This window comes from Amphimedon queenslandica, unplaced genomic scaffold, assembly GCF_000090795.2.
Source record: "Amphimedon queenslandica unplaced genomic scaffold, v1.1 AMPQUscaffold_13351, whole genome shotgun sequence".
NCBI classification, from domain to species: Eukaryota; Metazoa; Porifera; class Demospongiae; order Haplosclerida; family Niphatidae; genus Amphimedon; species Amphimedon queenslandica.
Window position 1 is genome coordinate 77832 of NW_003546413.1, and position 26919 is coordinate 104750.

Consider the following 26919-nt stretch of genomic DNA (forward strand, 5'->3'; position numbering starts at 1 on the left):
TGGGTTATCCGCCCACGCAATACTGGTGGTATACAGGTGGTACGCGGTATACAGGTATACAGGTGGCTTGAGCCGCCCACTCAAACTGACTATAAAGTGTTCACAACACAAAACAAACACAGCAACAAACTAAACTACTATAAATTATGGGGTATAGAGTAAATGCCCTCTTCTTCCTCTTGCACAGAAACTAGTGACTGATACTCTGAAATACAACCAATAAAATCAAGCTAATATACACTATTTTAAAACAAACCTGACTTCTGTTTGGTTTCAGGCTCAGGCCAATCTCCCCTATAACCACTATCAGAAAAAGAAGCACTGGTACGATAGCTAGAGACTACAGGGATAGCATAATGATCTTCAGTATTCTCTTCTTTCTTCCCCTGATGTGTCCTAACTGGTTTTGGTCTTGTAGGAGGAGGAGGAGAAGGCTTTGCTCCTGTTACTGGACTGTTCTCCTTTGACTTTAGATTCAATACTTAAAAGGGAAAAATATATTTAGTGAATGCATGCATATAATCTAGTAATACCTCTAGCTGGTGGCAGCAAAGGTACTTTTGGTGACTTGTTGCCACTGCTAATATCATCACTGGAATGAAGCTTTACTTGATTGCTGGTTGGTTTTGGTGGTTTAGCTGGTGTCATTGGAGGAGGAGGCTTCACAGTTGCATCTCTTCTTTCTCCTTGAGGTGTTCTAACTCTTGGAGTTGGAGAATTTGATTGTAAGACTTGTGGATGATGTCCAAAAGTCCCTGACCTCTCCATTTGTTGTGGGGGTCCTGAAGATTTCCTTGGTGTCTGCTGCAATTGTCGTCCAACATTCTCATAGATTGCCTCTTGTTCTTGCTGTGGTATTACTGTATCACTATCCTGGGACACTAGAATGGGATGAGGTATAGATTCTTCCACAGGTTGCATAGGAAGATCTATGATAAAAACAATATTGGGGGTAATCTGATACTTCATGCAGTATCTCCTTACTTGGCATTATTAGATCTTTTTTCATTTCATGCAAAGAAGCCACAGCTCCTTTTAGGTTTCCAAAGATGGTTTCAAAATGCTCTGATATTTGTTTCTTCATGTGTGGCTTACGATGAAGACAAATCTTCTGGAGTTGCTCTGAGCTTGCTTGGCCTAACTCAATCTGCTTTACAGCAATGTCAAGTGTTGGAGCCAAGTCCACACTTTCATAAAGCTCTTTCAGTGGAAGCATCACAGACGATTTTCGTGGCTTTGCTTTTTTGCATTCTTCAATCTTAGGTGTAAAGTCATTTATGAGGTCACTCCTTTCAAGGAACTCTGCTATATCAAGCAGCCCTTCTGGATTGGCAACATTGAAAACCCCTGTCATTTTTAAGGCCACCATCACTTGAATAGTTGACAAGTTGTAGTAATGAGGAGGGAGCTCATAAGCATGCACCAGCCTTTCCTTTTCATTCTCCAACAGCTCAAGAGCAAACCTATCAACTAGTTTGTTGAACTGAAGTTCGTGTTCTTTTCTCGATCTTGACATTATAGAAGTTATGAGCTGAACTCTCTTTACAAAAAATATATATATCCTTTGCAGTTTCCTTGTTGTCCTCCTTAATGTATATTGTTCTCTCATTCATAAATACCATTTCCAACAATAAATATCATTAATATGCATATCCTAAACAAGTGAAACTTGTAAACAGGTTAGTGAATAATGATACTATTTTTTAAATAAATTTGTAGCAGCAAAAAATAAAAAGAGAGCCCTTAGTGTCTCATTTGCATTAATTGACTTCTTGATAGACTATTAGAAGGTCCAACTGAATCATATTCTTCTGCAGGGAAATTTTCTTCATCTTCATCATCTTCAGTAGGAAATCTTCTAAATAATTCCATATCTGTTTCTTCATCAGAGTCACCAGAAGTTTCGCCGCCTGGTTGTGGCATAACTGGCACGCCATTTGATACAGTGACATTAACATAGCTGGAATCTATGGCAAAAAATAAGGCATGCAACATAAAATTTGCTGAGAATTTATAACTTTACTTTTACTACTGTTGTTTGTCATGTCCACATAGCTTTCACAACGGTCCATTCTGCTCCGTCTCAAACGTTCGTAATCATCAGTTTTAAGTTCTAAGGAATGCGGAGCATCAAAGGATGATTTTTCAAAATTGTCTCTTCTGCTAAAAAATGGGTTTTGTCTATTGTGAAAGTCTTGCTCTTCCACGACCTGCATTTGAAACTGTTGCTGCTTTAGGACAGAAAACTGTTTTTGTTGGACAAAAGGATTTTGTTGCTCAATTATGACTCGTCCTCTTTCGTTTGGTGTGTCTATAGGCCCTCGCTCAAAAGGGTTTGTTGAAGAGGTTGGATTTGGATAGGAATGTGAACTAATTTCCCGAGGGCTATTTAGTATGTCATCATACAACATAACAGGTTGTGGTATATCGGGTAACGGCCTGCTTTCAATCATTTTTTCCTGTTGTAGTGCCATTTTCCTCCTTTGCTCTTCTGCCATCAATCGATCAAATGCTTCCCTATCATTAAAAGTCCTTGACATTCGTATTCTAGGTTCTCCTAATTGAACCATCACTTTCCTCTCGTCTATTTTATTGGCCACTCGCTCAATAACTCGTGGAGAATTTGAAGGCTTGGGAGGAAGAGGAGGCAAAGGAGAGGGTGGTCCCTTTCTCCAACTCTCTTCAAATCGGCTCTGAGGTGGTAACATAGCTTGCGTTGTGTGTGCCTGTTCTATCTGTCTTCTTCTGAGAGGATCAGAACCAGTAGATAGGGGTTGTATCAAGGGATGAGGTGGCCCTTCTTCATTATTCACTTTCCTTTTAGCTATACAATGAAGAAACAAGTAAAATATTGCATCTAGTAATTCCCCCAGTTCTAATTTACACTTGTTTATACTATGTTTGTATACAGAGGAGCTCCACCCAATAGGACACAGTCTATAAACACACGTATTCAAATATGGTTTATATTTACCATAATTATTGCTAGCCTCTATAATTTATAAGGGAAACACTGCTTGTCAAAACTTCCAAAATTTTAATAAGGCAGACTGAGCTGAGCAATTCATACACTCAAGAATTTGTAGTCATGCAATAGCTGGAAATTTTTGAGGGGAGAGAGGAAAATTTGACAGATTGTTATTAAGAAATTTCTGGCCATCATGTGCATTAATGGTTCAAAATGGTGAATTTTATTTCGATAATAAATGGCTAATAAAAATGGCAAATTTGTAAAAATTTTCCCTCTCCAAAATTACCAGCTACATGTATGGTATAAAAAAACAGAGCCAGAAAAGCCATAACTTACAGCTGCAACAGAAATCAGTGCTATTGTCAAGTCCTCTCTCCAAGGTTATTTGAAGATTTGCGAGATCTTTCATAGTGTCGCCAACATCTTTCACAAGGTCAGTAATAACTGGAATGGTTTTAATGAATTTTTCCGTTTTGTCTGCTACTGCTGCTCTAGTCTGTAGCACAGATTGGGCAAGTTGGAGGTCACTATAGAAGTAACGACCAGCTCTCTCAACGTTTCTTAAAATCTGCTCCAGGTCTGCATTCAAGTGCAATTCATTACAGCCTCTATAACGAAAGGAATTAGACTTCTTTAATTTCATGATCCTCTTGATTTTCTTGTGCGTGTCCTTCATTCCTAACCAAAAAGGAAGCTCGAGCAGTCCAACAGGTGACTGTGGAGAAAAGACATCGATTAGCTCCAAGGCACGTACAGTCCTCTCCGGCGGCAAGGTGGTGTATATTTCCGGAAGTTTATACATCTTTTGGAGCTTCTCCAAAGCATCAGCATTCTGAGCAAGAGAGTCTATGAACTCATCCCTCGCGAGAAAGTAGCCATTGGATGCCATCCCTTTTAGGTTATTTTGCAGACGCGACCAGCCCCACCCAAAATATACGGAAATAAGCGGTTTGGTGTGCAGCCGTATAAATTTCTTTATAAATCTATGATAAATCTGGGCACCGCATCTCGAATGCATAATTTCTCGCCTGAGCGAAAGTGAATGGGTTGTATTCTGGATACTGCTGTTCATCATCAAAACGACACTACCTTCAAGACATCAACTTTTACAGAGATTTACAAAGAAGGAGTCTCCGGATACATCAGTGAGAGTCCAACAGGATTATTATACATTCAAAATGAGAATCTGTATTTCTCCGAGTCACGGCAACCTCTACCTTGCACAGCTACTTTCAAAAAATTGAGGCAATATCCACTACAAGACATTATAAGTATAGACATTATAAATTCCACTCTGAGATGCAGCGATGGATTTAAACTTGAAGCTCCTGTACTCAAGATATGCACAATAAATGCAACTTTACTTGCTTCAGGAGAAAATGAAGATAACTCAATGCAAGAATTCTCACTAGCACTCCAAGACTTGCAAGGCAGTCATTTTAGCCACCCTCCACCATTCTACAGCAATGAATCAAGCAGTTTACTGTAAAATGACAACCATTGATATTGTAATAAGAATATACTGAATCAGTTATGTGCATGTCATGAATCATTAATTCTAAATTATTATTTGAACATACTATAAGTAACTCAATGAAGTGTGTCTATCTATAGTTGCGGTCAACTTGGAAGGAAATCAAGTAATTCGTCATCATCTTCAAACTCAGGCTCACTATCGCTTCCTTCACCTTGATCACCACTTTCACTGTTGCATTCAGACGAGTCGTAAGCAACATCTGCATCCCTCAATAAAGATGTGCCTATCATGAAAAGTTGCAGTGAATGTGTTATTTGTCTGAATATTACAAGCTCTGATTAAGAGCCACACTAAAGTATTAAAACTTAATTACTGGGATTGCAAATCTTGTGCTTTCAATGAATGTTACACATGAATATACTGACAATAATAAGGACCAATTAATTTTAGGCAAAAGAATGCAGTTCAACCCATACATGTACAACTTAATGAGCATAGTTGAGTCACTCAAGCCACACTAATCACAAACACTGTAGCTTACTTTTCTGCTTTGTTCTCATCTCTTCCTCATCACTGCTGCTACTGTCTTTCCACCTGTCGTGGTCCACCCCGACAAAAGATGGTCGAACTTTACATGATGTTAAGCGAGGCCAATAACACAACCGAGACTTTGTAAGCTTAATAATAACACCAGAGCCATCTTGTTTAGAATGAACCTGTTCAAGACAATTGTTTACCTTCTGTTAGGCTGTTCCAATAATAACCCAATTATTGTGTAGTGTGTGTAGAGGAAGGCATCCATAATTGAATAGTACCTGGTCTATGTTGTCAAATAGCTCCAAACTAAACTTGTATTGTTTATCTTCCACATTGCAGCTACAAAAGAAAGTTTGTATTAGCCAGGAATGGGGTAATATATGATAGTAATGGACTAATGGTATAAATATAATAGAGATGAAGTAATAGTAAGAGTAAATACATGAAAAGTAACATTATACACAAAGAAATAGTTAATTAATAACAACTTAAGCCTGAACACAAAATGCACCAGTCGTTTATGTGACACTATTTTTATTTATTACATTTTGTGTACATGTACATTTTGTTTCTGTCACTGTACATGTATTATAATAATAAGATTACATTTTAGCAAGAAACGGTGTTGCCCATACACGTGTTGGCAACACCATAGGCAACATGTTAACAGTAACATTTGTGTTTACTTTGATTTCGTAAGCAACATGTTGCCAAGAATAAAAAGTTGGCAACATGTTGCTTACAAGATCAAAGCAAATGTTGCTAGCAACACGTTCCCTCTAGTATACCATAATAGCTCAAAATTTTTGTGGCTTCAAATTTTCATGGATTTCAGGTTTTTTAAAATTCACGAAAATAAAATCCGCAAAAATCGATTTAATACTGCTCAAGATGGCCAAAAGTATAAAACCACAAAATTGATTTTTGGACGGATCAATAAAATATTCTACTATACGGCATGTTGGGTTTGAGGAATGGTGGGAAATAGCCAATGACAAATTGTATTTTTACATCATAGTAATAGTAATAATATTATTTTTAGTGTCTAGCTACAAATGACCTACATAGTTCAGTCACAATACTGAGTATTGGTACTAATATCATTGAATGAAGGAAGTGAGGGCATATGCTATACAGTGTGTTCACATGTTCCAAGAAACTGATGTAAATAAACAATGATGACATATTTGGGTCATAAGAGCTACACCCAGCAATCTATATGGATGTAGGTAGGTAGACCCAACACAGCTTTATGAGTAATAACAAAGACTGTAATGGTAATATTAACAGGCAATACAATACCTATAGAAATTAGGATTTCTAGAAGTAGTACATAAGCTACTCTATAATATAATGAGTGCATTGGATATTATTTTATTGACAGATTCCTTCGGGTAGTGGGTGCATATACAACCCCTAGTCCCAATTTCTAAAAACTGTTTCAAAAATGGCTCCGAAATCACCCCAACTTTTTATTACATTTTGATACATATTGATGTCCTTATGCTATGTACAAAGTTTGAGCTAATTCCGACTTCAATTCTTTGAGTTATGACCATTAAAAGAAAACTCAAAATCTCTGAAAAATACCCTGTACTATAGCCCATGCTTTTTTCCAAAAAATGGCTCCGAAATCACCCCAACTTTTTATTACATTTTCTGATACATATTGATGTCCTTATGCTATGTACAAAGTTTGAGCTAATTCCGACTTCAATTCTTTGAGTTATGACCATTAAAAGAAAACTCAAAATCTCTGAAAAATACCCTGTACTATAGCCCATGCTTTTTTCCAAAAAATGGCTCCGAAATCACCCCAACTTTTTATTACATTTTCTGATACATATTGATGTCCTTATGCTATGTACAAAGTTTGAGCTAATTCCGACTTCAATTCTTTGAGTTATGACCATTAAAAGAAAACTCAAAATCTCTGAAAAATACACTGTACTATAGACCACCCTAGGCGAGAATTGAATGCGTAGGAAGATTATTAGAAATTTTTACGGTTGTAAGGCGTGGTTTAGGATGGAATAAATTCCGGCCGCCATTTTGGTTGGCAACTTTCAATGGAGAACAAACGGGCCGACAAAAAAACAAACCTGTATTAAGATTTCTGGACCAAATTTGACCAAATCCTTGACAGGAGAAGCTTAGAGGCAGCTGTTCTTTCTTATAGCAAGCGCTTTTTAACTATTGACAGAGCTACAGCAGGTAAGTGAGGCATTTTCTTCATGCCTCCATTGACTTCCATAATAAACTTGCCAACCAAAATGGCGGCCAATTATGATGTGTGGGCAGGTACCGTATATAAAATTAATGAAATTCATAAATTTTCCAATTCACGCCTAGGGTGGTCTATAGCCCATGCTTTTTTTCCAAAAAATGGCTCTAAAATCACCCCAACTTTTTATTACATTTTCTGATACATATTGATATCCTTATGCTATGTACAAAGTTTGAGCTAATTCCGACTTCAATTCTTTGAGTTATGACCATTAAAAGAAAACTCCAAATCTCTGAAAAATACCCTGTACAGCGCGCACGTGATCAACAAAATCAAAAATTAATTTTTAAAAATTTTATTTTATGGTTGGTGGTGGTTTTTATTTATTACTAAGAATATTTAATGCTGACAGATGGTGTTTGCCAAGTTTATTTTAAGAAATAAAATCATGAGTATGATTTTAAAGAGTCAGCCAATTAGTATATAAGGAGAGAGTAAACTCATAATCTGCAATCCAGAATGAGTGGAGTGCCAGCAGGTTCAGTAGGAGCAGTTCTTTCGGGTCTAGGTGGTCCAGGAGGGGGGACAACCTTCAAGGACAATATAGGTGGGTGGATAGATTGTCCTGGACAGGTTCCAAAACTGGACTTTACCTTTGTCCTGGGTATGGTGGAAGTCAAGAAAGGAGGTTGGCCAGAATTCTTGACTCTCAATGCAGGAACTGACACAGAAACAGCAGTAACAACAGGGATAAAGTTGTCTGATATGACAGAGCAGATCAATCCAGCTACTCTGTTTCAGACTTATAAGTTCACAAGTGTTGAAGCAATCACAATATTCGATTGCAATTCATCCCCAAAAATATTTGTAAATTTATTGATGAGTCCATGGGTGAGAAAGGAATGTCCTGCTTTTAAGCAGACGTTCCTTCCATGCAGGTACACAAATGAAAATTGCATATTTCAATGCATTAACAGAGGACTACCAGTTCTCTCTTGTGTTTGTGACAGTCCATCCTGTGTTGACTGTAAAAGATGGCAATGGTGCCAATTATAACAATGCTCAAATGGGCATATTTAATGAGGATGGTAATACAGATGACACAAAATGGTGGTGTTGCTTTTATGGTGCAGAATGTGCCAATACATTAGCAACTAATGTTACCATTGACATGTTTACCATTCTTAGGGTTGGAATGCAGTTTGAAGGAGCAAGATGGAGCAGCAAGCCCATTGTCTCGTCGGTCAATGAGACTGAAGCATTTTGCAATCACATGGTATCACTCCTTGGAATCAGCAGATGTAGAGAAGTTCTTTCTGAAGCACTCAGAACAGATCCAGTACTTGATAATGGGAAAGGGAAAGAAAGATGGATTGTGGAATTGCTACATAGGCTTCCACGAGCAGCAATATGGAAGTATCTTCAAAGATTTGGAGCCCCATGTGAAGTGGATCAATGGAGTGAGAGTGAAGCAGGAGGGAGACACGTGGCTCCAGGCAAGAGAAAAATATGTCAATTATTGCAGGTCAGAGAAGAACAACCTGGAAGTAATCCAGCTGGGGGAACCATTCCCATACACCAACAAGGAGGACAGACAGGTAAAAGAGTCTGTCTACTCCCAGATCCTGAAGATGGCAAAACAGGGAAGGAGGAGGTCTGAGATTGTGGCACAATTTCCCACAATGATCAAGAATGTTGACAAATGCATGCAATATGCACCTAACAGAAAGCCTTATCAAAGGACCAGGATGCTCTATGTTTATGGTCCACCAAAAAAGGGCAAAACCACATTCATTAATGCAATCATATATTGTCTTGATAAATTTGAGATGGATGTTTATACCAAATTCGGAGGGTATAATCAATATTGGGAAAATTATGATGCTCAGCCTGTTGTGAATGTGTCTGATCCAGGTCCATTGGATGCCAAAAGCATGAGCCATTTCAAAGCATGGGTTGATTCTGGGCCTTGCCTACTTGATATTAAGTATGGGCATCATCCTATGAGGAGTTGTGTCATTATGGTGACTGCCAATGATTCACCTCATATGGCAACCATCAATTTGCCACACCCTCATGATGAGGCTTGCATGAGGAGAATGAGACAAGATTGTTGCCTTGAGTTTGAGGGTTTGCCAATGTATGAACAATTAATCAAGTACTTTGGTGATGTGCATGCTTTGTTTGTGGTTGCCCATCGTGAATTTGGTGTTGACTTTAACATTGAGATGACTGCTTTTGTTAGGGGCTGCATGAAATTCTATTCATTCCTGGGATTGTATCCATCTCCCTCCCCATCACCTGAGCCAAAAGAAGAGGAAGAAGAACAGGAAGAGCACAACTTCTTTGCCTGAACTTTGAACATTAAATAAATAAATATATATATATATCATATTAATATTGCTGAAGTAGTCAACAATATTCTTAGTCTTGTCTCTGCACCCCCACTACAATTTAAACCCTAATAATAATTTTGAACCTAATAATTTAATTAACCCTAATAAATTAAAATTAAATTAAATTTAAAAAAATTAATTTTTGATTTTGTTGATCACGTGCGCATATAGCCCATGCTTGATGTCCTTATGCTATGTACAAAGTTTGAGTTAATTCCAACTTCAATTCTTTGAGTTATGACCATTAAAAAAACTCCAAATCTCTGAAAAATACCCTGTACTACAGCCCATACTTTTTTTCCAAAAAATGGCTCCAAAATCACCCCAATTTTTAATTACATTTTCTGATACATATTGATGTCCTTGTGCTATGTACAAAGTTTGAGCTAATTCCAACTTTACTTTCTTGAGAAATGACCATTCTTTTAAAACTCCAAATCTCTGAAAAATACCCCGCACTATATACATGTAGTATAGCCTATCCCTTGAATCCAATACAGAAATACCGAAAAGTAAAAATAAACAACACAAATCTTCCTAACAAATGAAAATTTCCTAATCAAATCAATGGTCTATATGTTTTTTTCATGATTTCAGTGAAGAGGTGAATCAATATTGAAAGGCAAAAAATATTTTAGCAAAATTATAAAGGAATAGTGTCAGCCTCAAATGTAAACTTAAGGCTGGTGGTTTACAATATTACGCTAGTCCTGACGTTACGTTGACACTGGAATAGAATCTGGTTCTATTCTAGCAGAAGCATGCGTCAAAAGGTCAAATCGCCCACGCTTTTGATTAAAAATTGACGGTTCGTTGGCCTAACGTCATATTGTAAACCAGCCTTTACATAGAACATTAACTGCAATGTAAACATTAAAATCAAACAGTACAAATCATAAAATCTGGCTTCAAATTTCTAAGTAATAGCAATACTAATATTCCAATTATAATTATGAAGTAATAATCAGGGTAGATGATATCATCTCTTGGTAATTGAAATTACTACGCAATGTACTTGTAATCGCATCAATAATTTCCTGTGGACTTTTTATCATCAATTAAATATTCCCATGTCTGCCAATACAAATGGTTATAGTACAGTATAGCTGGAAAAATTGGCAGTCTAAAACTTTGGTGGCTTTGCATTAAAATTGCCTAAATATAATATTGGCGGTCTCTTAATTTGGCGGTTTACTGTCTTGCCTTTTCTTTGCGCACTCTCAGCTCTTCTTGAAGCTCCTCCTTGGAAGTCCTTGCCCACAGTCTTGACTACAATGCTGCCATTTTGACATTTTTAGTATCACATGCTCATGACGGGATCCGCCCATCATTGCAATTATTATTGACGGTTATGATATTGGTGGTTTTATTTTGAACCGCCCATCTGCTAAATTTAATTCTCTGCCAAATTTTCCAGCTATACCGTATGTCATACCTTGCGGTAATGTAAGAGGTTTGCTCCTTCATATCCACATGATGCTTACTGCAACCTCTCAGTGGGACATTAAGTATGACCTGGGATCTGTTTTGACTCCATAAAACTCTTGGCACTAAACTGAATAAAAACACAGTTACCACACTGTTCATTATCATGTATAAATTTTACGTACTTTTCTATAATGTTAGTAGGAGATTCTTTAACAATGTTACGTGAGACTGAAACAGCTTTGGGCTCTTCTTCCTCATAATCACTACTCAAGAAACACTTCCCATTCATTGGAAGAGGAGCCTCAATCATTAGACCAAGTGATTCTGCAATATCTTTAAATGATAAAAGTTGACTTAAAGTTGAGAGGACGGATAGCTTTAGTGATGATACTAGGGCGGAGATGTGATGTGTTAAGAGCACAGGATAAAAGAGACTTGAAGCTAACAGAGATAAAAGGAGTGACTCCTGCAACTAAAGAATATAAATACAATACAGAACCATTAAATGCAATACATTATAGAGGACTATTAGAGGTGGGATGAATCTAAAATTATAGCATTCAAACATTCTATTGACCAAAACAAACAAATGATCCAATGATTGCACGATGGAATTAGATTATTCTTAATCAATTAGTTTTGTTTAGATTGCTCTAATTAAATGCAGGACCCTACATGTACAGTGTAATAGCACATCAAATCTTCCCAAATAGGTTATATGTGATTAATTAGTAGGTGCATTGGTAGGTACGGTACATATCACACCTACTGACACACCTACTTAGCATATTCGAATGCCTACTGCAATATTTCAAATGTTCTTATTACATTAGAATGCCCCAGCCCTAAATGTCACTAATACAATATAATTATTAATTACTTGTTCAGAATAGTCTTTGAAGCAATGAAGTACATGAGGTATATATTGAGATATGGTACTACATCCTTCATCAGTGTGGAGGAGAGAGCACACTAGTCTCAGTGGTTCATGGGCAGGCTTTCTCTCTTTGTCAGGGATACAAAACCTACCAACCTGACCTTCAGTCATCACACTAAAAGATTAAATGCATTAATCTCCAAGCAAAATAATTTCTAGTGCATTTTCTTATCTCTTTTCTTTACATTTTCTTTGCCGTATTGAGGCAAGCAAGAAAGTCTGAACAAAGAGAAAATATTGGACCATTCCTTTCAGTGAAAGCTAAGTGACACAGTGCAGCCTGAAGCTCTCCATAAGAAAGAGAAATAAATCTAGAAAATAATCAAATACATGGAATTATAACCTTTCGTTAAAGACTTCATTATGTGCATGTATCTAAAAACAAAATTGTGTTTTTTTGATGAGTCACATTATACATGTAACAGTGAAGGCTATTCTCATACCTAGAGGACAAGAATAGAGTGAAGAGAAGTTTAAGAGATGGGATTTGAGTCTTTGAAGATCTCTGTATAAAAAAATTTAAACCATAATCACAAAATATAGCACTAGAGCTACTTTTAATCTGTTCAGCAGTGCTTCACAAAGATCGCAATCATCGGCCATCACCACTGCAGAACTAAAATGTACACGTAAAAATGAGACAATCTTCTACTAATTACTTATGATTTGAAGAGGCAATGAGAGATAATCCATTTATAACTTCAGACGAGTTTATCTCATTCACACATTTGGCCAACATCTCACAATTGTCACCAGTCAATTCTCTATATATATGCACTTGTACATGAAATGAAAGTGCTTAACGACAATAAGCTTACATTTGTGCTCGCTTGGAAATGACAAATGGAAGGAAAGAGGAAACTAGTTCTCCTTCATTAAAGAGAAGGAGGTTCAAGAAAATGGACAGTTCTGATCCAGGAAGCTAAGAGTATGATAAAATTAATCACAAAACCCAGTTAGGCCATTCCAATTACATTCATTGTTTCCATTATCTGCCAAATCAATGACTCATTCTTTCCTTATCATACACATTACTAATGAAACTGCCTGCCTATACCATATAAGTGGTTTTTTTTCCGAGGGAATAATTTTCACAAAATCTACTAAATCCCCAATTTGCAGATATTAGTTTCACAAATTCTACCACATGCCATTTGGGTACAATATTAAATTGATTTTTTGTGGATTTTATTTTCACAAATCAGGAAGGAATCCACAAAATTTGTATCTCTAATAAAAACCACTTATACGGTATCATCCCTTTTCTGTTACATAAAGGATATTATAAATGTAATTGGAGTGGCCTTGACACAAAATATTTTCTTTAGTTTAAAAAATGAAATGACTGGTTTTATTTATAATAGTTAAGTGGCGGTATTAAGTTAACCTCATGAGGTTGACAAGAAGCATCCTGATCTGTCAGTAGCAATGAAGCTACAGTGGATCCATCATCAGTTTTTAAATCAACAGAATAACTGATTGTAGTAGGGAATGGAGGAGAGCAGAAGGAAGGGTCACTGTCCACTATCTAATATTAATAATTAGTATAATAAGTATATGGGCTTTGTTATACATGTACCTTCATTCTAATGAGCTGTGAATTAATAAGCTCCCACATGTCCTCATGGGCATCTTCATTAAACTCTATTCATTAAATAAAAAGAAAATATTCATTATTATACACATATGTAGTTGGTAATTTCACTAACCTATGCCCTCAGGATTGTTTAAAGAGCAACAAATGGCTTGAAATGGCAACTAAAAATAACAAAATAAAAATCATTTAGATTTAAGTTATCCATCTTCTAGTCAGCATTGTTAAAGGTAACTCTGTGGTAGTGTTTTATTTCAGGAAAAGCTCCTTTAACAAGTTTGCCTAGTGGATGGCAAGCTTTACTATAAACTTCAAATCAAGGCATTTACATTTGTGCAGGCACTTTGGGACAAAAACTTATTTTAATGCAATGATCCTGTCAAATGTTTTAATAGAAGTGCTATCGTATACATGTATGTATGAACATTGTAACGACAGGTATATAATATTTTACACACACACTCTCTCTCACACAGTCTCACTTGTAATAGGGTTCTGTCAATAGGTTGAACTGATTTCTCACTGACCCACTCACAGTCACCATAATCAGCAAAGAAACACAAGTACTCATAGACAGACCCTCTTCCTTCTCCTCTCTCTACATCTCTCTCTTCATATCTCTTCTCCATTACAACACCACGATACCACCTACACATACATGTACATGTATACAATTATCATATAGTAAACATATACTTGTCATCAAAAGGGAATTTAGCAGCACAAACTACACCAACTTCCACTGGTGGTACCGAACAAAGTGAGCGTAATAGAGACTGGCAGGGTGTATTGCTGTTAAGTCTGTCAGATATATCTTTTAAACTATAAGGAACAGGCATTAATTAAACACTATTTCCCTATTATAATTAATATCAATGTTACTTGTTTTCTGCTGATGATAATTGGATATAAAAGTGATTTAAGGATTCAATGGCAGTTAGTTTAACTTGCAATTCTGGACTATTATTGGGTGGAGTTTCAGTGCTATAGTAAATGAGAAAAAAAGTGATAAGTAAAAGAGAAAAACAGAGAAGGAAAAAGAATAATGAAACAGGATACAAGATGATTCATAGCAAGGAATTCATAAAGGTGTTTGGTGGCTCTGTAAAGGAATCACCATTATAAAATCCACCATTTTGTTTCAATCCAATAACAAGTGACACAAAACTGCTAATACCAGATAGCGCAAAATTTTTGAAGGCTGTAAATTTCACAAATTCGCTTTAAAATCTATTTTGCAGATTTAATTTTCGCGAATTTATCTTGCACTGTAAAAATTTGATTTTCATGGAATTAGTTTTGCAAATCTTCAAAGAAACAGAAATTAATTCGGGAAATTTACAGCCCTTGAAAATTTTGCACTATACGGCATTTACTTTCCACAGACAAATTTGCCAAACATTAATATTAGTAACTAATAATTATAAAAATGTCCTTTATCTGATATTAAAGCAATACACAATCATAATTAAAAAAAAATTATTTTAACTTACACCATATCTCTAAATAATAGATATGGTTGAGAGTCTTGGCTATTATCTACTAAACAATTTTTTAGCATATTAATATGATCAGTATTCTTGAGTGATATTCCTTCTTTGATGAATCGTCTTTCAGGTCGATCAATAGCTGTGACCACACCCATACTAAGTAACTCCAATCGTTCCTCCACTGGGTCAAGCCATATTGAGCTTTGGAGTGAAAAGGTTATTCCTCCGGTTAGGGTGTGGCCTAGGAGCATATCTGTAGCAGTGCCAACAGACTAAAAGAAGAACAGAAATAACATAATTTATAATTCTCTGTTTAAACTGCTGTGCTATAGTGATGGGTCATATATCAATATATTTTGTTGAAATAACAGCCACTGAGGAAATTAAAAATGCTACACCAATACATGTCAAATCGTTAATAAACTGGTATACATCAATATTGACACAGTTTCAATTGTGACCATATCCATGGAGTCATGCCCCTAGTCTCCACACATTTTACTCTGATAACTTATCAGAAAAATTTCATTATACTAAATGGGTGACACGAGTGTATTAATTGATACTGTAAACTATCATTTACATTGATGATATAGCATTATTGAAGGCAACTTTATAGCAATTATTTCGATGTACATGTATGTGCTTTATATGTTTATGTTAAAGATAAATTTCCTGCTATTGCATCACTTACTGGTGGGGGCCAGTCAGTGTCGTTATCTGGTGGGATGAGGCCACACAAAAATGCTTCAATAACAAGTGGAGGAGTCTCCAAAAAGGAAAGGGGCAGAGTGTAGAGCTGATTAACATCAACAATGCACTCCTCACCAGTATCAACCAGTCTGACCTGTATATGAAACCAGTTTGACGTGTTATAATAATTATCATTGCCATACTTTGGCTTTCTCTTTATGATGAAAGTAGAGACCAAGAGGCTGTGAGAAATCCAGGACTAAAGCCCTATAGTAGGTACCACTGACTGAATTAAGACATAGGTAGTCACCAACTGATGGTTGGCCACACAGCATACGATTATTGGGTTCACTGTAATAAAAGCCAAGATCCATTGAGATCTGAGATAGAGTGAGGGTAGGTGGCCTGTATGGGGTCTGGCCACGATGGAGAGGGGTGTGGTCAATGATCTGAACCCAGAGGTGACAGGGTGAAGTGACAGTTTTAACAAGAACCTTATGAGAAATGAAATGATGATTTAAATCATTTCTATCTCTTCTTTTGTCTCCCTCTCTCTTTCTCTCACACACTCTACCTTTCTCTCCTTCCCCCTCCCTCTCCCTCCCTCCCTCCTTCCTCTCCCTCCCTCCCTCCTTCCCCCTCTCTCTCATCACCTTTACTACTCCATCAGTAGGAACTAAAGCTGGTGAAAGCTTGCTTGGTCTGATGTCAGATAGTTCCTCAAACGAATGAACATGAATACAATCAGCTTTACTAGAAACACAATAAACCAAACACTCACTAAAAATAGTTAAAAATAAACACATCACTCACCGACAGTTTCCGTAACACTTAATCTGATGACACACGCCCCATAATGGATTGTTCCTACGAATCTCATTCTGTCTCTTTGTTCCCATGGCCACTAGCTGAGGAGGAGGTTCAGTTTGAAGCCGCTCACAAAATTTTAAAATGGCGTGACTCTGATTGAAGCATTGGAGGGTTAATAAAATTGATAGAGAAGGAGTGGAGTGAGAGCTGAGAGATGGTAGGAGGATGGAGAGACGTCTTTTGAATGTAGATTTGTTGGTTGGTAGAGAGTAACTGATGAGATGAGTAATGAGAGGAATAGTACCAGTTGATAATAGTTCAGTAAGGAAAGAGTCAAGAACAACTAAATAAATAAATAAATGTATACAAAGGCATAACAGTATCATACCAAATTCGTTTTTATCAGGGTTTTCCATAAAGCATGCTAAGTGAGCTAAAAGCATGCTTTAATATAGAGTAACTTTAAAACTGATTAAATATCCAATTTTGATAGCAAGCTTTCTACACAACATCAGTGCATGTTATAGTACAGAGACTTTGACCAGATTTTTGAGCAGCTTTGTAATGTAAATTCTCTGGTAGCATCAATGTAGCAAATTCTATTTTACATGTATTCTATACAATTTTGGCTTGCTACAAAAAAAACTACCTAAGTTTTTAATCAAGGCAAATCAGGCAATACAGGACGGCTTACATGTACATGTACATTAAAACATGTATCTATCATAATCTTGTTTGATGACTTATCATTAGCTAAATGTACATGCATATTCCATGGTCTAAATGTACATATAAAAGATTAATGATAGTAGCTGAAAATAAAGTGATTTGAAGTCTGTTTGCTTTGTCATTCTGAACCTAGTTGAAACACTGGTACATGACAATAACAGAGTCTAGTTACAGTTCTAAAAAACAAATCTGGTTTCATTTAACACTCTTTCTAGTTTCTACTAGCCAGTAATGTAGAACACAGTCAACACACTTTACATATGATCAAAGCTCCATTTTTTAGTTCTGTTTTTGTGAAGCAGTATGCCTATACAGTACATGTACAATAGCACATAATAGACAGTTCAAACCAAAACAAAAATAATATGTTTATCATAAAACAGTTACAGTTGTGGCTAGGCTGTGGGGGAAGTGTTGCTAGAATGTACATGTACTTTACCAGTGACACTTCTGAATGAGTGAGTATTGTCCTCCTTTCTCCAGATATTAACTTGAAAAGAATACAAACTAAACACCTATTAAAGAGAAGAGAGGAGAAAATTAGTAATTTTTACAAGTAGGGCAGAAGTGAAATAGGAAGAAAGAGAAAGTGTTAATGAGGAGAAGGAGAGAAAGAGAGAAGGGTGTATACAGTATTATAAGATGATTTATTGGCCGGAGTAATATTTGGCGAATTTGCCTGTTAAAAGAAATTGGCGGATTTTATATTAGCAGTTTTGTGCCACGTGCCATTGAGCATGCTCAGATTGAAACAAAATGGCAGATTTTATATTGGTGATTTCCTCATAAAGTCACCAATTGCCAATATTAATTCCCAGCCAATAACGGTATTTATTAAAGTCTATTAAATTTATTAAAGTACGGTATTTCGTTAAAGTCTAACTTGTAGAATTTTTTGTGCTTCATTCTCATTGCTCACACAGATTACATTAGGCCCTGATTGAGATGAAGCTTTCAATACTGATAACAACTTCTTGTGTACGTCATCAACTTCACAAAACAAAACATTCTAAAATTAAAAAAGACAAATAAAACAATATTTCACCTTCTCTATTTCACTCTCTATCCTTCCATTTTTTCCCTTTTTCGTACCATCTTAACTTTCTTCATGGCCAGGACTTCAATGATGTCTGTCATTACAGTAACAGGAGCCTTGGAATATCTCAAAAAATTATTGAAATTATTTTTAGAGTAGGTGGAAGAGCAGGCAACCAATTGTAGTGGAATCTTTGTCTGCTTTCCTTTTGCTATGCAGCAAGAGAGCAGATCATTCATTTCTGATGGGAACTTGTCAAATAGACAAAGATCATCAAGAACCTATAAAGAATGACACAAAACAATTAAAAATAAATAAAATATGAAATCAAGTAAATTTAAATTATTGTTAAGCATAGGAACAATATAAAATAATTATTCACCAATTTATTTATTATGAATATTATAAATACTATTTTTCTTCTTACTATTATTAAAAATGTTATTGTTGTTTTTGGTGTTATTGGTTATTAAGAAACAAATTTAAATTTACTACAATAAATTAATTACATTAATTATCAATACTTACTAAATGACGTGTTGATCTAAATGCTATTATTTCTCTTTTCACAAGACGAGTCAATGCTGGGGGTGTCGCCACTAAAATATCAACTCCATTTAAAATCTGAATATGAGCATCTGATTCAACAGTAGCAAAAAGAAATGAGGTTCTAAGATGATTGAACAAGAAAAGGAAAAAAAGAGAAAGAGAAAAGGAGAATTAAGAATCAAAAAATAAAATATTTAAATAATAATATGTCTTAGTAGTCAGTACCTAAATCTCTTGGCAGCATCAAACCAGGTGAGAATAGTTTTTGCTTGGTCGGTGATATTCCACGTCTTATAGCTATCATCAGCCACCACTATTATCTCAGGCTACACAAAATAATAAAGAACATCAGAAATAAAGAGCAGAGGACTTTTAAAAGAATTTAAAGGGACATTGGGGAGTAAGAAGTAACGATTAACAATCAATGAAGCTTAAGAATAATAATCATAGCAACAAGAAATTAAAGTGATCACAAAAGAGAGGCATAACCAGTTAGCCATCATGTTAAACAAGCCTATTGTGTTCACTAGCTTCTATTAGGTGAGCCAGCACAGTTTGGTAGAAATATTCTGAACTAAACTATAGGCAAAGATAATTTGCATAGCAGGGGCCAGCTCGACCCAGCTCTATAAATTCACAGACTTAATGTCAATACACAAGACAAAATTGTTTAATGAGGAGCTATTTTCCCAAAGCAAAGGAATTTGCTACATTTAATGACATTAATGACATGTAGGTAATATATGGACATGTTATTGTTTTTTTTTATAATAGCCACACGTAAGCCCCAACTTTCAATTTCTAATCAAATTGTTTCATTCAAAATAAACAACATTTTTGTAATTTTACAGTCACTGTTAAGCTCCCCCAACTTCCAATTTGATGCGAAAACACATAAATGGCGCATAAATGTACATGTACATGCCCATACAAATAATGGACAAACGCCTCATAGGCGGTGTTTTTCTGTTTAAACATACTCGTGGTGACATAGTTAGTACAAGTGGGTAATTTTTGCATGGCTTCCAGGTAGGGTCTCCATAACATTTGGAAGCCTCAAACACCATTCAAGAGTAGTTTAATAACAAAATTATATTCTTCAATGTTGTACCTCATAACTATTCTTCTCTTCCTTCTCTCTCTTACAAGAGAGTGATAGGAGTGGTAGGAGGTAGCTCAGTGTCTTTCCCGAGTGATGAGGTGAACAGAGTATGGTATCATTGCCATTCCACACGTAATACCATCCATTGGACTGAACTGAAGTAGGGGACCGGAACCCTCTCTCTTGTAATTCCTGGATTTAAAATATAAAAGAAATAAAAATATTAAAGAAGTGAACAGTACATCTCAAATTAATTAACATTTAAATTTTTGTGAAATACATGTACAAGTACTGTAAATCCTTAAATAGTAGCCGCATTCGAATAAACGCCGGGGTAGCAATACAATTTAACTATAAATACACAACACTCGCCCAGGAGTGACTTGGTAGTCTAGTGGATAATGCTCGAAGTTCCAGAAGTCAAAAGCATGAGCTCACGGGTTCAAACGCTCTGGGCCCAAGTTTTTTTATTTTTATATATTTTTTCAAGGTTCAAATACCATTTTAGGAAATAGACGCCCGGGCTTTTATTTAAGGAAATACAGTACATGTATTTTTATTAGATGATTACTTTGCATATTGAAGTATTGAAAGGAGTTTCTTCCAAGGAAGACCAAATGACATGTTCATTATGTGCACCATCAATATATACTTTAGAAGCTGACCTAGGACTATGAGGCTGATAAAAAGAAGAGGGAGAGAGAGAGAGAGAGAGAGAGAGAGAGAGAGAGAGAGAGAGAGATACAGAGAGAGAGAGAGAGAAGAGAAAGGATAAAAGCAAATAATTTATTGTATTAGCTAACGTAGTAACGTACAATCTTGAGAGTATTCATATACATGTAGGTGCTAGCTTGTGGTGATGTCATCTCTAGTGGATAGTTTGGTGACTCAATATAAAGAGGGGGCGGAGAGGAACAAGGAGAAGGAGTTAAGACAATCTCTTCATTAGTTTGAATTCTATGTTGAATTGTAAAGTCTTCATCCTCTCCTTCCTCGATATGAAGGAGACCTCTTCTCTTTAGCATGTCATTGATACTCACCTTTGGACAAAAAGTTTAAAAGAAATAATATCTGCAATCTATATCATACATAGATCAAAATATAAGATTTAACAACCCATCAAATTTTAACAAAGAATACATTCTACACATATAATAACATAAACTTCTTAGTTAAACTAGCCATACAAATAATTTTAGACCAACAAAACTAACATGCACACTGTCACTAGGCAACATGTTGATAGCAAAATTTATGGTTACTCTGATCTTGGTATCCAGGTATAGACAGAATCTGTTGAACAAGCAACTTACACCATCAAAATCACCACAAATGATGCTAGCAACATGTTCCCTAGTGTATTGTTGGGTACAGCCAGGGCCACCTGTCAATATCAATTAGGTATGATGAATGAGGTGAGATCTAACTACACAAGACTACATACTGTGCATGTACATTTAACTAACGTCAAGTCCTTCGTTGAATAAATGTATCGTCCCATCATCATTCACGATCCCTTTAGTCAGATATCCCCAGCTGTCATTTGTTAAAGACAATAGGTCGAATATATCTTCAACAAACTCTGACCAAGGCTTCTCTTCAGTGGGATTAACAGGAGAGGCAGTGAGAGGGTGTAGCTGGTACTTCATTATAAGAGGAGGCTCTATAGAGATGCTTGATGACTGCAAGCTAACTAGCCTAATGAGAATTACAGAGACAAAACATTTAAGACGTCACACCATTTAAGACATCACACAATTTAATTCCACAAATTGATTTCACTGTATAGCGCTTTAATTTAGTGGAGTTTTATTTTGGCAATTGGTGGTTTGCAAGCAGAATCGTCAATATAAAAACCGCCAATCATTAATGCACATGCTCAGTCATGCACCACACAAAAAATCGCCAAATTAAAAACTGCCAATTACAATTTTACAGCAAAATCACCAAAACAAAGCGCCGCCGAAATAAAGTGCTATACGGTATTATTTTGTGAATTTGTGTCATTTGCCATCTCATAGTGAGGTTTGTGGGTTTTACAAGTACTTTATTAATCTAAAGAGCCATGAAATCAACTAAACTTAAAGCCCTTTGAGAATTATGTGCATATGGTGATGTCAGTACAAAATGTAATATTCTATCTCTCTCTCTCTTTTCTTACTCAGCAAGCGGAAAAGTAACAATGGCTCCATGATCCAGAAGTAAAACCCTAATAATAATAATAATAATAATAATAATAATAATAATAATAATAATAAATTAATTAATTAATTAATCTTTAGACAATAATACACTAAATACAAGAACACTGATGTTACTCACAAGCACAAAAGATTAAATTAAAAATGGACTCAACACCCAGTAAACCTACTGAGCTATTTTGTTATATTTTGCTGAATTATATAGCGTCTCGACTACCCCTCTCCTCCATTTCTCCTTCCAAAATGCGGCACACACGTCTCCTCTCTTAGGAATGAACTCCTCAGGGCTTCTGCTAGGCAGAAGTCTGGACACAAGAGCAGCTGTGCTGTCTTCCAACTGATTTAACTTTTGTATGGAAGCTTGACTCACCCATACAAAACCGTCCTCTTCTATCTAAAACAGAAAAGATAGAAGGAGATTTCAATAGACTAAGAGAGAAATGCATGAACATACTTTTATGACACGAAAGTCCATTTTTACACACGTGTATGAGCATGGGTGTGACTGACTTTGGTAGGCGTGGTAAAAGGGTTAATTGTAGTTCCAAAATGGCGTCCAATTCACAACCATCTTTCTCCATGAGAGCTGTAATATTCGGAATAAAGAAAACGTTTCCACGAGTCTCAGGAATAGTGAATACAGAGCTTATTGGTAATGACAAGGAAAGGATTCTTTATTTAGTATGTAAGCTGTGTGAATGTTGAAATAATTTTGATTATAATGATGATGTTATTGATGATGTTCATGCCTTTTTATATGGATCAGGATTCAAGGCCAATAGAGGAATATTCAGTGAGTCATATCCCTGGGAGTAAACAAGTGGATCATGAAGCAGAGGAACCATGGAAAGACATCGATTTTAAGAACACTGATAAAAGTAATAATGATGAGTGTTGTTACTTGCGAATACATACCGGTACATAGGATGATAGGAGGGATTTATAATTGGATTAAATTTTGTGGCATGCCTAATGATTACTGTAAACCCAAATCCTTTTATGTTTAATAGTTTTGCAATGGTGGGCACAACTGAGGTAACCAAAATAATGTGTATTAACAATCATATTTACGGCCATTAACTTTAACAACATTAAGCCAAAAGTTAAAAATTCTGGATAGTAATGGGTTTAGCCTAGTCCATATAGTTGTGGCTGTTGTATGGATTCTGTGGTTAGCATGCAACTGTCATAGAGTTAGACCTGATCTCTATCTCCATCATTGTTGCAAAGGCTGTTGTAGGGGCTATATGGAAACCAGTCTTAAGCCTTAACGCAGTAAAAGATTATTCTCTTCTCATTTCTCTAATAGTTGTCTGCTATTGTTCTGTTGGATATCGTTCATCAGTTCTTGCTAATAAACTAATCTCACACTTCAGGAGAGAAGGCCTTGACATCCCAGTCTTTAATCTAGAGGGAGGAGTGTTCCAATGGGCAATGGACGGGGGCCCCCTTGAGGGAGAAAACCCACATAAAGTTCACCAATATTCATCGGTGTGGGGTAGACTACTACCAGAAAATATGAGATACACTGATGCTAAGCTATAATTTTTTATTTTTTATTTTTATATACATATTTACATTTTAAAATTTAAAAATTACTATCACAGCATCTTTTCAGGTGCAGTATTGTTTGTGAGTGTTATTTTCTCTATGACTGAAACTCCAATTTCACTGGCCAGCTACAAAAAAGAAAAACAATAGTTTCGTCCTCCATGTGTTAGAATGTGCCAGAAATAAGGTTTACACTGGAATTAATATTTTATACATAAAACATGGCATATGATTCAGAAAATATAATTAAAAGCTACAAATATTTTTTGATAAAATCTGTCTTGAAAAAAATTTGAAACAAATATAAAAATTCTGAATTGGAATCAGCTTATAAATTTTTCCCATATAATTTGCCTCTCAGCTGACTTTCTATTAGAATTACGTGTCATGTAATCTGTAAATACAGTACTACATTTATTAACGCATGTATACTTCATTGCCCTCTTACTGATATAGCTTCATTGTATTGTCTATGCTTGAAGCTCCCAGCTCCTTCTTTTAAAATACTACATATACTTCCTTTGTGGTTGACTCCAACTGATAACTGACAGAGAGAGCAGGCCTCCTCTTCATGACTAGCATCCACTATGAACTGATTACCTATCTGAGAGGAGAGAGGGAGGAGAAAAAATTGCAGATGCAAATTGGAAGTGATGTGTGTACTGTATAGCACTTTAATTTGTGGAGCTAAAATTTCACCAATTCATCAATTTTTCACAAAAAAATTGCAGATTTGCAATGTTAGTGCCACATGCTTTTAATGACAATTGAATATTTAGTGGATCTTTAATTTCACAGTTGCATGCTAACCCGAGAAAAGAGCGAAACTTTTGCTCCTTGAAAATAAAGTGCTATACAGTATTCAAAATTATCGTCTCACTAGTGATAAGCTGACAAATACTGGTACATTATTTGTATCTATTGAAGTTGAATCAAAAGGATTGTCTGATATTTCTATCTCTTGTTCCTCTCCTTCTCCAATAACAGTTAGCTTAGGGATCCTGTAATCAATGGACAAAGATGAGGTCAAATTATACATGTATATTCAACAAGTTTTTGTGCCAACTGAAAAAATTATACTGTGAGTCAAGTTCAATTGACAAAACATGCCATTTTCTGATGCACAAGTTGCTGATTAATGACAAGCTTTAGAGTTATGAGCAAATAAAATAAGTTACATGAACATGAATCACCACAAAATAAACTGGTGCACAAAATATAACGGTAAATGTATTCAAACCATTTATTGAAGGAAACAATTAAGGACATACATCATAAATGCATGTCAGAGTTTCCAATAAAACAGCATGCTGACAAGCACTACAATACAGTACATGACATTTGGAAATTTATAAAAGATCCAAATTTGACCAAAATCAGTTCAAATTTTCTACACAACATAAGTACATGTACATGTATCAGAAAAAGTTATTAAAATAAGGAATTCTCTTCTTTTCATTTTTGACAAAATTTGGCTGTACTATAGTACAGGGACCTTAGTCTGAGTTTTTAAAAATTCATAAAAAAATCCAAACTTGATCAGAATCAGTTTAAACTTCTAAACAACGAAAGTACATGTATAGGTATCAAAAAACATTATAAAAATGGAGAATTATATCCTTTTCATTTTTGACAAAATTTGGCCAAAATCCTTGTACTATAGTACAGGGACGTTGGCCCAATTTTAAAGAAACTTTAAAAAATTCATTAAAAAATCCAAACTTGATTGGAATTAGCTCAAACTTTCTACACAACATGAGTACATGTATATGTATCACAAACAATTATAAAAATGAAAAACTCTCTCCTTGTAATTTTTCTCAAAATTCCCTGTACTATAGTACAGGGTCTTTGCCCCAATTTTGGAGAAACTTGACAATCCACTGACAAGAAGCTACCTCAATGCAGTGCATGCATACCATATAGCGGGTAATTTTCGACTGGTGCTTATTTTCGTCTGTTTCGTTGCTATTAATTCTGAACGAAAATTAATTCTGATGAAAATTAATTCTGAAGATAGGCATGACCATAATAAATTATTAATAACATGATAACAAGCATGGATGGCCTTGAAAACGGTGTTCACCTTCTAAAGAATCTCTTCCAGACCCTACAGGACCAGAGGACCTCTTTCTAATGCTGTCAGTCCTGCAGATGCTAATGAAGACATCAGATCAATTATTTTTGTCTAGTCAAAAATAAAACCAACGAATTTTTATTCTAAAGTCATTTCTGGTTTTAGTTGAAATTTTCAACCACCGAAAATTACCCGCTATACTGTATACACAATACATGTACATGTTAATGAGGACTGAGCTCACTTAGTATTTGCTAGAGCTCCTTTGACTGCAATAGAAAGACAATCTAAGACACCACCACTATATTCTAATACCTGAAATGAAAACACAAAGAGTGCTGATAAAACTAATGCATTTAGTTTGTGTTCCATTCCCATTCATACAAAGTACATTTAAATATTTTGTAATACAAGTGTTTTATGCACTGGTTAAAAATACAAATACTGTACTCCATAATGTGATCATTAAAATAAATGAGCTCACCAATGCATCTACATATATAATCCAGCAGTCCTGCCCAGGGATAATAGACAATGATTCCAAATCAATGCAGTTGCTGTTCTCGTACAAATCTGATAAACGATGAGCCAAATTCCGCCCTAAGTCCTCGCCTCTTCTTCCTTCAAACTTAGGAGAAGCAAGAGCAGAACTGAAAAATACAAATACAATAATTATGACAAAATTATTGATCACTATATAAATTATTATAATTATTATTAAAAAATTACTATTTTCTTACCAATCAACAAAAAATTCTATGCGTCCTTTGTTTGGATTTAAAGGGTTAGGCTGTCCAATTTCAGCTTTTACTCCAACTAATATATTGGTCCTTTCCTAATGTGCATATAATTTTAATGATATTCATAGATTTGAGCCACACCCACCAACTTAATTTCTGCAGATCCACTAGTATTTGATACTATCCCTGAACGGAGTTCAAAGCTTCTGTAATCTCTACAGCTCCGTCCGTCCGACCTCATATCTGCAAGAACCCCTTGCTTGATGTAAGAGATCTCAAAATCACTTAAAATTCTATCGGCCATTTTGAAAAAAGGTATACGGAATCAAACGGAATTTGTGCATTAGCATTTAGCAAATAGAATACGGGAACAA

At 35.6% G+C, this 26919-nt stretch overlaps 6 protein-coding genes across 9 annotated transcripts; 2 read left to right on the plus strand and 4 right to left on the minus strand.

The window, feature by feature from the left end:
- Positions 1–49: 49 nt before the first annotated feature.
- LOC109582841 (uncharacterized) lies at positions 50–1617 on the minus strand. Its single transcript, XM_019997832.1, has 4 exons — positions 985–1617; positions 534–929; positions 257–481; positions 50–205 (listed from the first exon to the last, which is right to left on the minus strand). The coding sequence occupies exons 1-4, from the start codon at positions 1607–1609 to the stop codon at positions 138–140; spliced, it is 1314 nt and encodes a 437-aa protein (XP_019853391.1). The 5' UTR covers positions 1610–1617; the 3' UTR covers positions 50–137.
- Positions 1601–4059, minus strand: LOC109582839 (uncharacterized). 2 transcript variants are annotated; one of them, XM_019997829.1, is made up of 3 exons: positions 3308–4059; positions 2033–2824; positions 1601–1967 (listed from the first exon to the last, which is right to left on the minus strand). In XM_019997829.1, the coding sequence occupies exons 1-3, from the start codon at positions 4044–4046 to the stop codon at positions 1744–1746; spliced, it is 1755 nt and encodes a 584-aa protein (XP_019853388.1). In that variant the 5' UTR covers positions 4047–4059; the 3' UTR covers positions 1601–1743. The 2 variants fall into 2 exon arrangements, with proteins under 2 accessions (XP_019853388.1, XP_019853387.1); XM_019997828.1 differs by having other exon boundaries at positions 2024–2824.
- Positions 4060–4339: 280 nt separating this feature from the next.
- On the minus strand, positions 4340–22675 carry LOC100641934 (uncharacterized). Of its 3 annotated transcripts, XM_019997825.1 has the most exons (35): positions 22632–22675; positions 22348–22571; positions 22138–22185; positions 21443–21674; positions 20792–21016; positions 20548–20655; positions 19986–20168; positions 19100–19200; positions 18854–18995; positions 18382–18606; positions 18173–18298; positions 17729–17804; positions 16564–16903; positions 16404–16503; positions 15954–16244; positions 15752–15904; positions 15061–15329; positions 14450–14551; positions 14264–14389; positions 14050–14215; positions 13683–13731; positions 13553–13617; positions 13361–13501; positions 12792–12895; positions 12633–12737; positions 12529–12589; positions 12417–12478; positions 12159–12284; positions 11917–12088; positions 11219–11508; positions 11044–11163; positions 5264–5324; positions 4990–5164; positions 4552–4731; positions 4340–4429 (listed from the first exon to the last, which is right to left on the minus strand). In XM_019997825.1, the coding sequence occupies exons 1-34, from the start codon at positions 22650–22652 to the stop codon at positions 4592–4594; spliced, it is 4929 nt and encodes a 1642-aa protein (XP_019853384.1). In that variant the 5' UTR covers positions 22653–22675; the 3' UTR covers positions 4340–4429; positions 4552–4591. The 3 variants fall into 3 exon arrangements, with proteins under 3 accessions (XP_019853384.1, XP_019853383.1, XP_019853385.1); XM_019997824.1 differs by lacking the exon at positions 4340–4429 and having other exon boundaries at positions 4503–4731; XM_019997826.1 differs by lacking the exons at positions 4340–4429; positions 22632–22675 and having other exon boundaries at positions 4503–4731; positions 22299–22439.
- Positions 7584–9688, plus strand: LOC109582842 (uncharacterized). Its single transcript, XM_019997834.1, has 2 exons — positions 7584–7819; positions 8401–9688. The coding sequence occupies exons 1-2, from the start codon at positions 7732–7734 to the stop codon at positions 9564–9566; spliced, it is 1254 nt and encodes a 417-aa protein (XP_019853393.1). The 5' UTR covers positions 7584–7731; the 3' UTR covers positions 9567–9688.
- A 48-nt stretch (positions 22676–22723) lies between the features above and the next one.
- Positions 22724–23837, plus strand: LOC105313123 (uncharacterized). The gene is made up of 3 exons (XM_011406293.2): positions 22724–22858; positions 22944–23055; positions 23487–23837. The coding sequence occupies exons 1-3, from the start codon at positions 22727–22729 to the stop codon at positions 23720–23722; spliced, it is 480 nt and encodes a 159-aa protein (XP_011404595.1). The 5' UTR covers positions 22724–22726; the 3' UTR covers positions 23723–23837.
- LOC100642061 (exosome complex component RRP42-like) lies at positions 23675–26867 on the minus strand. Its single transcript, XM_003387330.2, has 7 exons — positions 26691–26867; positions 26546–26640; positions 26290–26455; positions 26050–26120; positions 24609–24729; positions 24177–24332; positions 23675–23856 (listed from the first exon to the last, which is right to left on the minus strand). The coding sequence occupies exons 1-7, from the start codon at positions 26847–26849 to the stop codon at positions 23779–23781; spliced, it is 846 nt and encodes a 281-aa protein (XP_003387378.1). The 5' UTR covers positions 26850–26867; the 3' UTR covers positions 23675–23778.
- Positions 26868–26919: the final 52 nt, after the last annotated feature.

Coding starts and splice junctions, on each gene's coding strand:
- LOC109582841 (XM_019997832.1), bottom strand. CDS start 1,609: ATGAGAGAACAATATACATTAAGGAGGACAACAAGGAAACTGCAAAGG. Junction 930..984: donor AAAAGATCTAATAATGCCAA/GTAAGGAGATAC, acceptor TTTTTATCATAG/ATCTTCCTATGCAACCTGTG. Junction 482..533: donor TTTGCTGCCACCAGCTAGAG/GTATTACTAGAT, acceptor TTCCCTTTTAAG/TATTGAATCTAAAGTCAAAG.
- LOC109582839 (XM_019997828.1), bottom strand. CDS start 4,046: ATGATGAACAGCAGTATCCAGAATACAACCCATTCACTTTCGCTCAGG. Junction 2,825..3,307: donor CACTGATTTCTGTTGCAGCT/GTAAGTTATGGC, acceptor TTCATTGTATAG/CTAAAAGGAAAGTGAATAAT. Junction 1,968..2,023: donor GACAAACAACAGTAGTAAAA/GTAAAGTTATAA, acceptor TTTTTGCCATAG/ATTCCAGCTATGTTAATGTC.
- LOC105313123 (XM_011406293.2), top strand. CDS start 22,727: ATGGCGTCCAATTCACAACCATCTTTCTCCATGAGAGCTGTAATATTC. Junction 22,859..22,943: donor AGGAAAGGATTCTTTATTTA/GTATGTAAGCTG, acceptor TATATGGATCAG/GATTCAAGGCCAATAGAGGA. Junction 23,056..23,486: donor TTTTAAGAACACTGATAAAA/GTAATAATGATG, acceptor TTTCTCTAATAG/TTGTCTGCTATTGTTCTGTT.
- LOC109582842 (XM_019997834.1), top strand. CDS start 7,732: ATGAGTGGAGTGCCAGCAGGTTCAGTAGGAGCAGTTCTTTCGGGTCTA. Junction 7,820..8,400: donor AACCTTCAAGGACAATATAG/GTGGGTGGATAG, acceptor TACCATTCTTAG/GGTTGGAATGCAGTTTGAAG.
- LOC100642061 (XM_003387330.2), bottom strand. CDS start 26,849: ATGGCCGATAGAATTTTAAGTGATTTTGAGATCTCTTACATCAAGCAA. Junction 26,641..26,690: donor GATCTGCAGAAATTAAGTTG/GTGGGTGTGGCT, acceptor TATGCACATTAG/GAAAGGACCAATATATTAGT. Junction 24,730..26,049: donor GGAGCTCTAGCAAATACTAA/GTGAGCTCAGTC, acceptor CATTGATTACAG/GATCCCTAAGCTAACTGTTA.
- LOC100641934 (XM_019997825.1), bottom strand. CDS start 22,652: ATGGACTTTCGTGTCATAAAA. Junction 18,299..18,381: donor CCATGAAGAAAGTTAAGATG/GTACGAAAAAGG, acceptor TTTTAATTTTAG/AATGTTTTGTTTTGTGAAGT. Junction 17,805..18,172: donor AAGCACAAAAAATTCTACAA/GTTAGACTTTAA, acceptor TCTCTTTAATAG/GTGTTTAGTTTGTATTCTTT.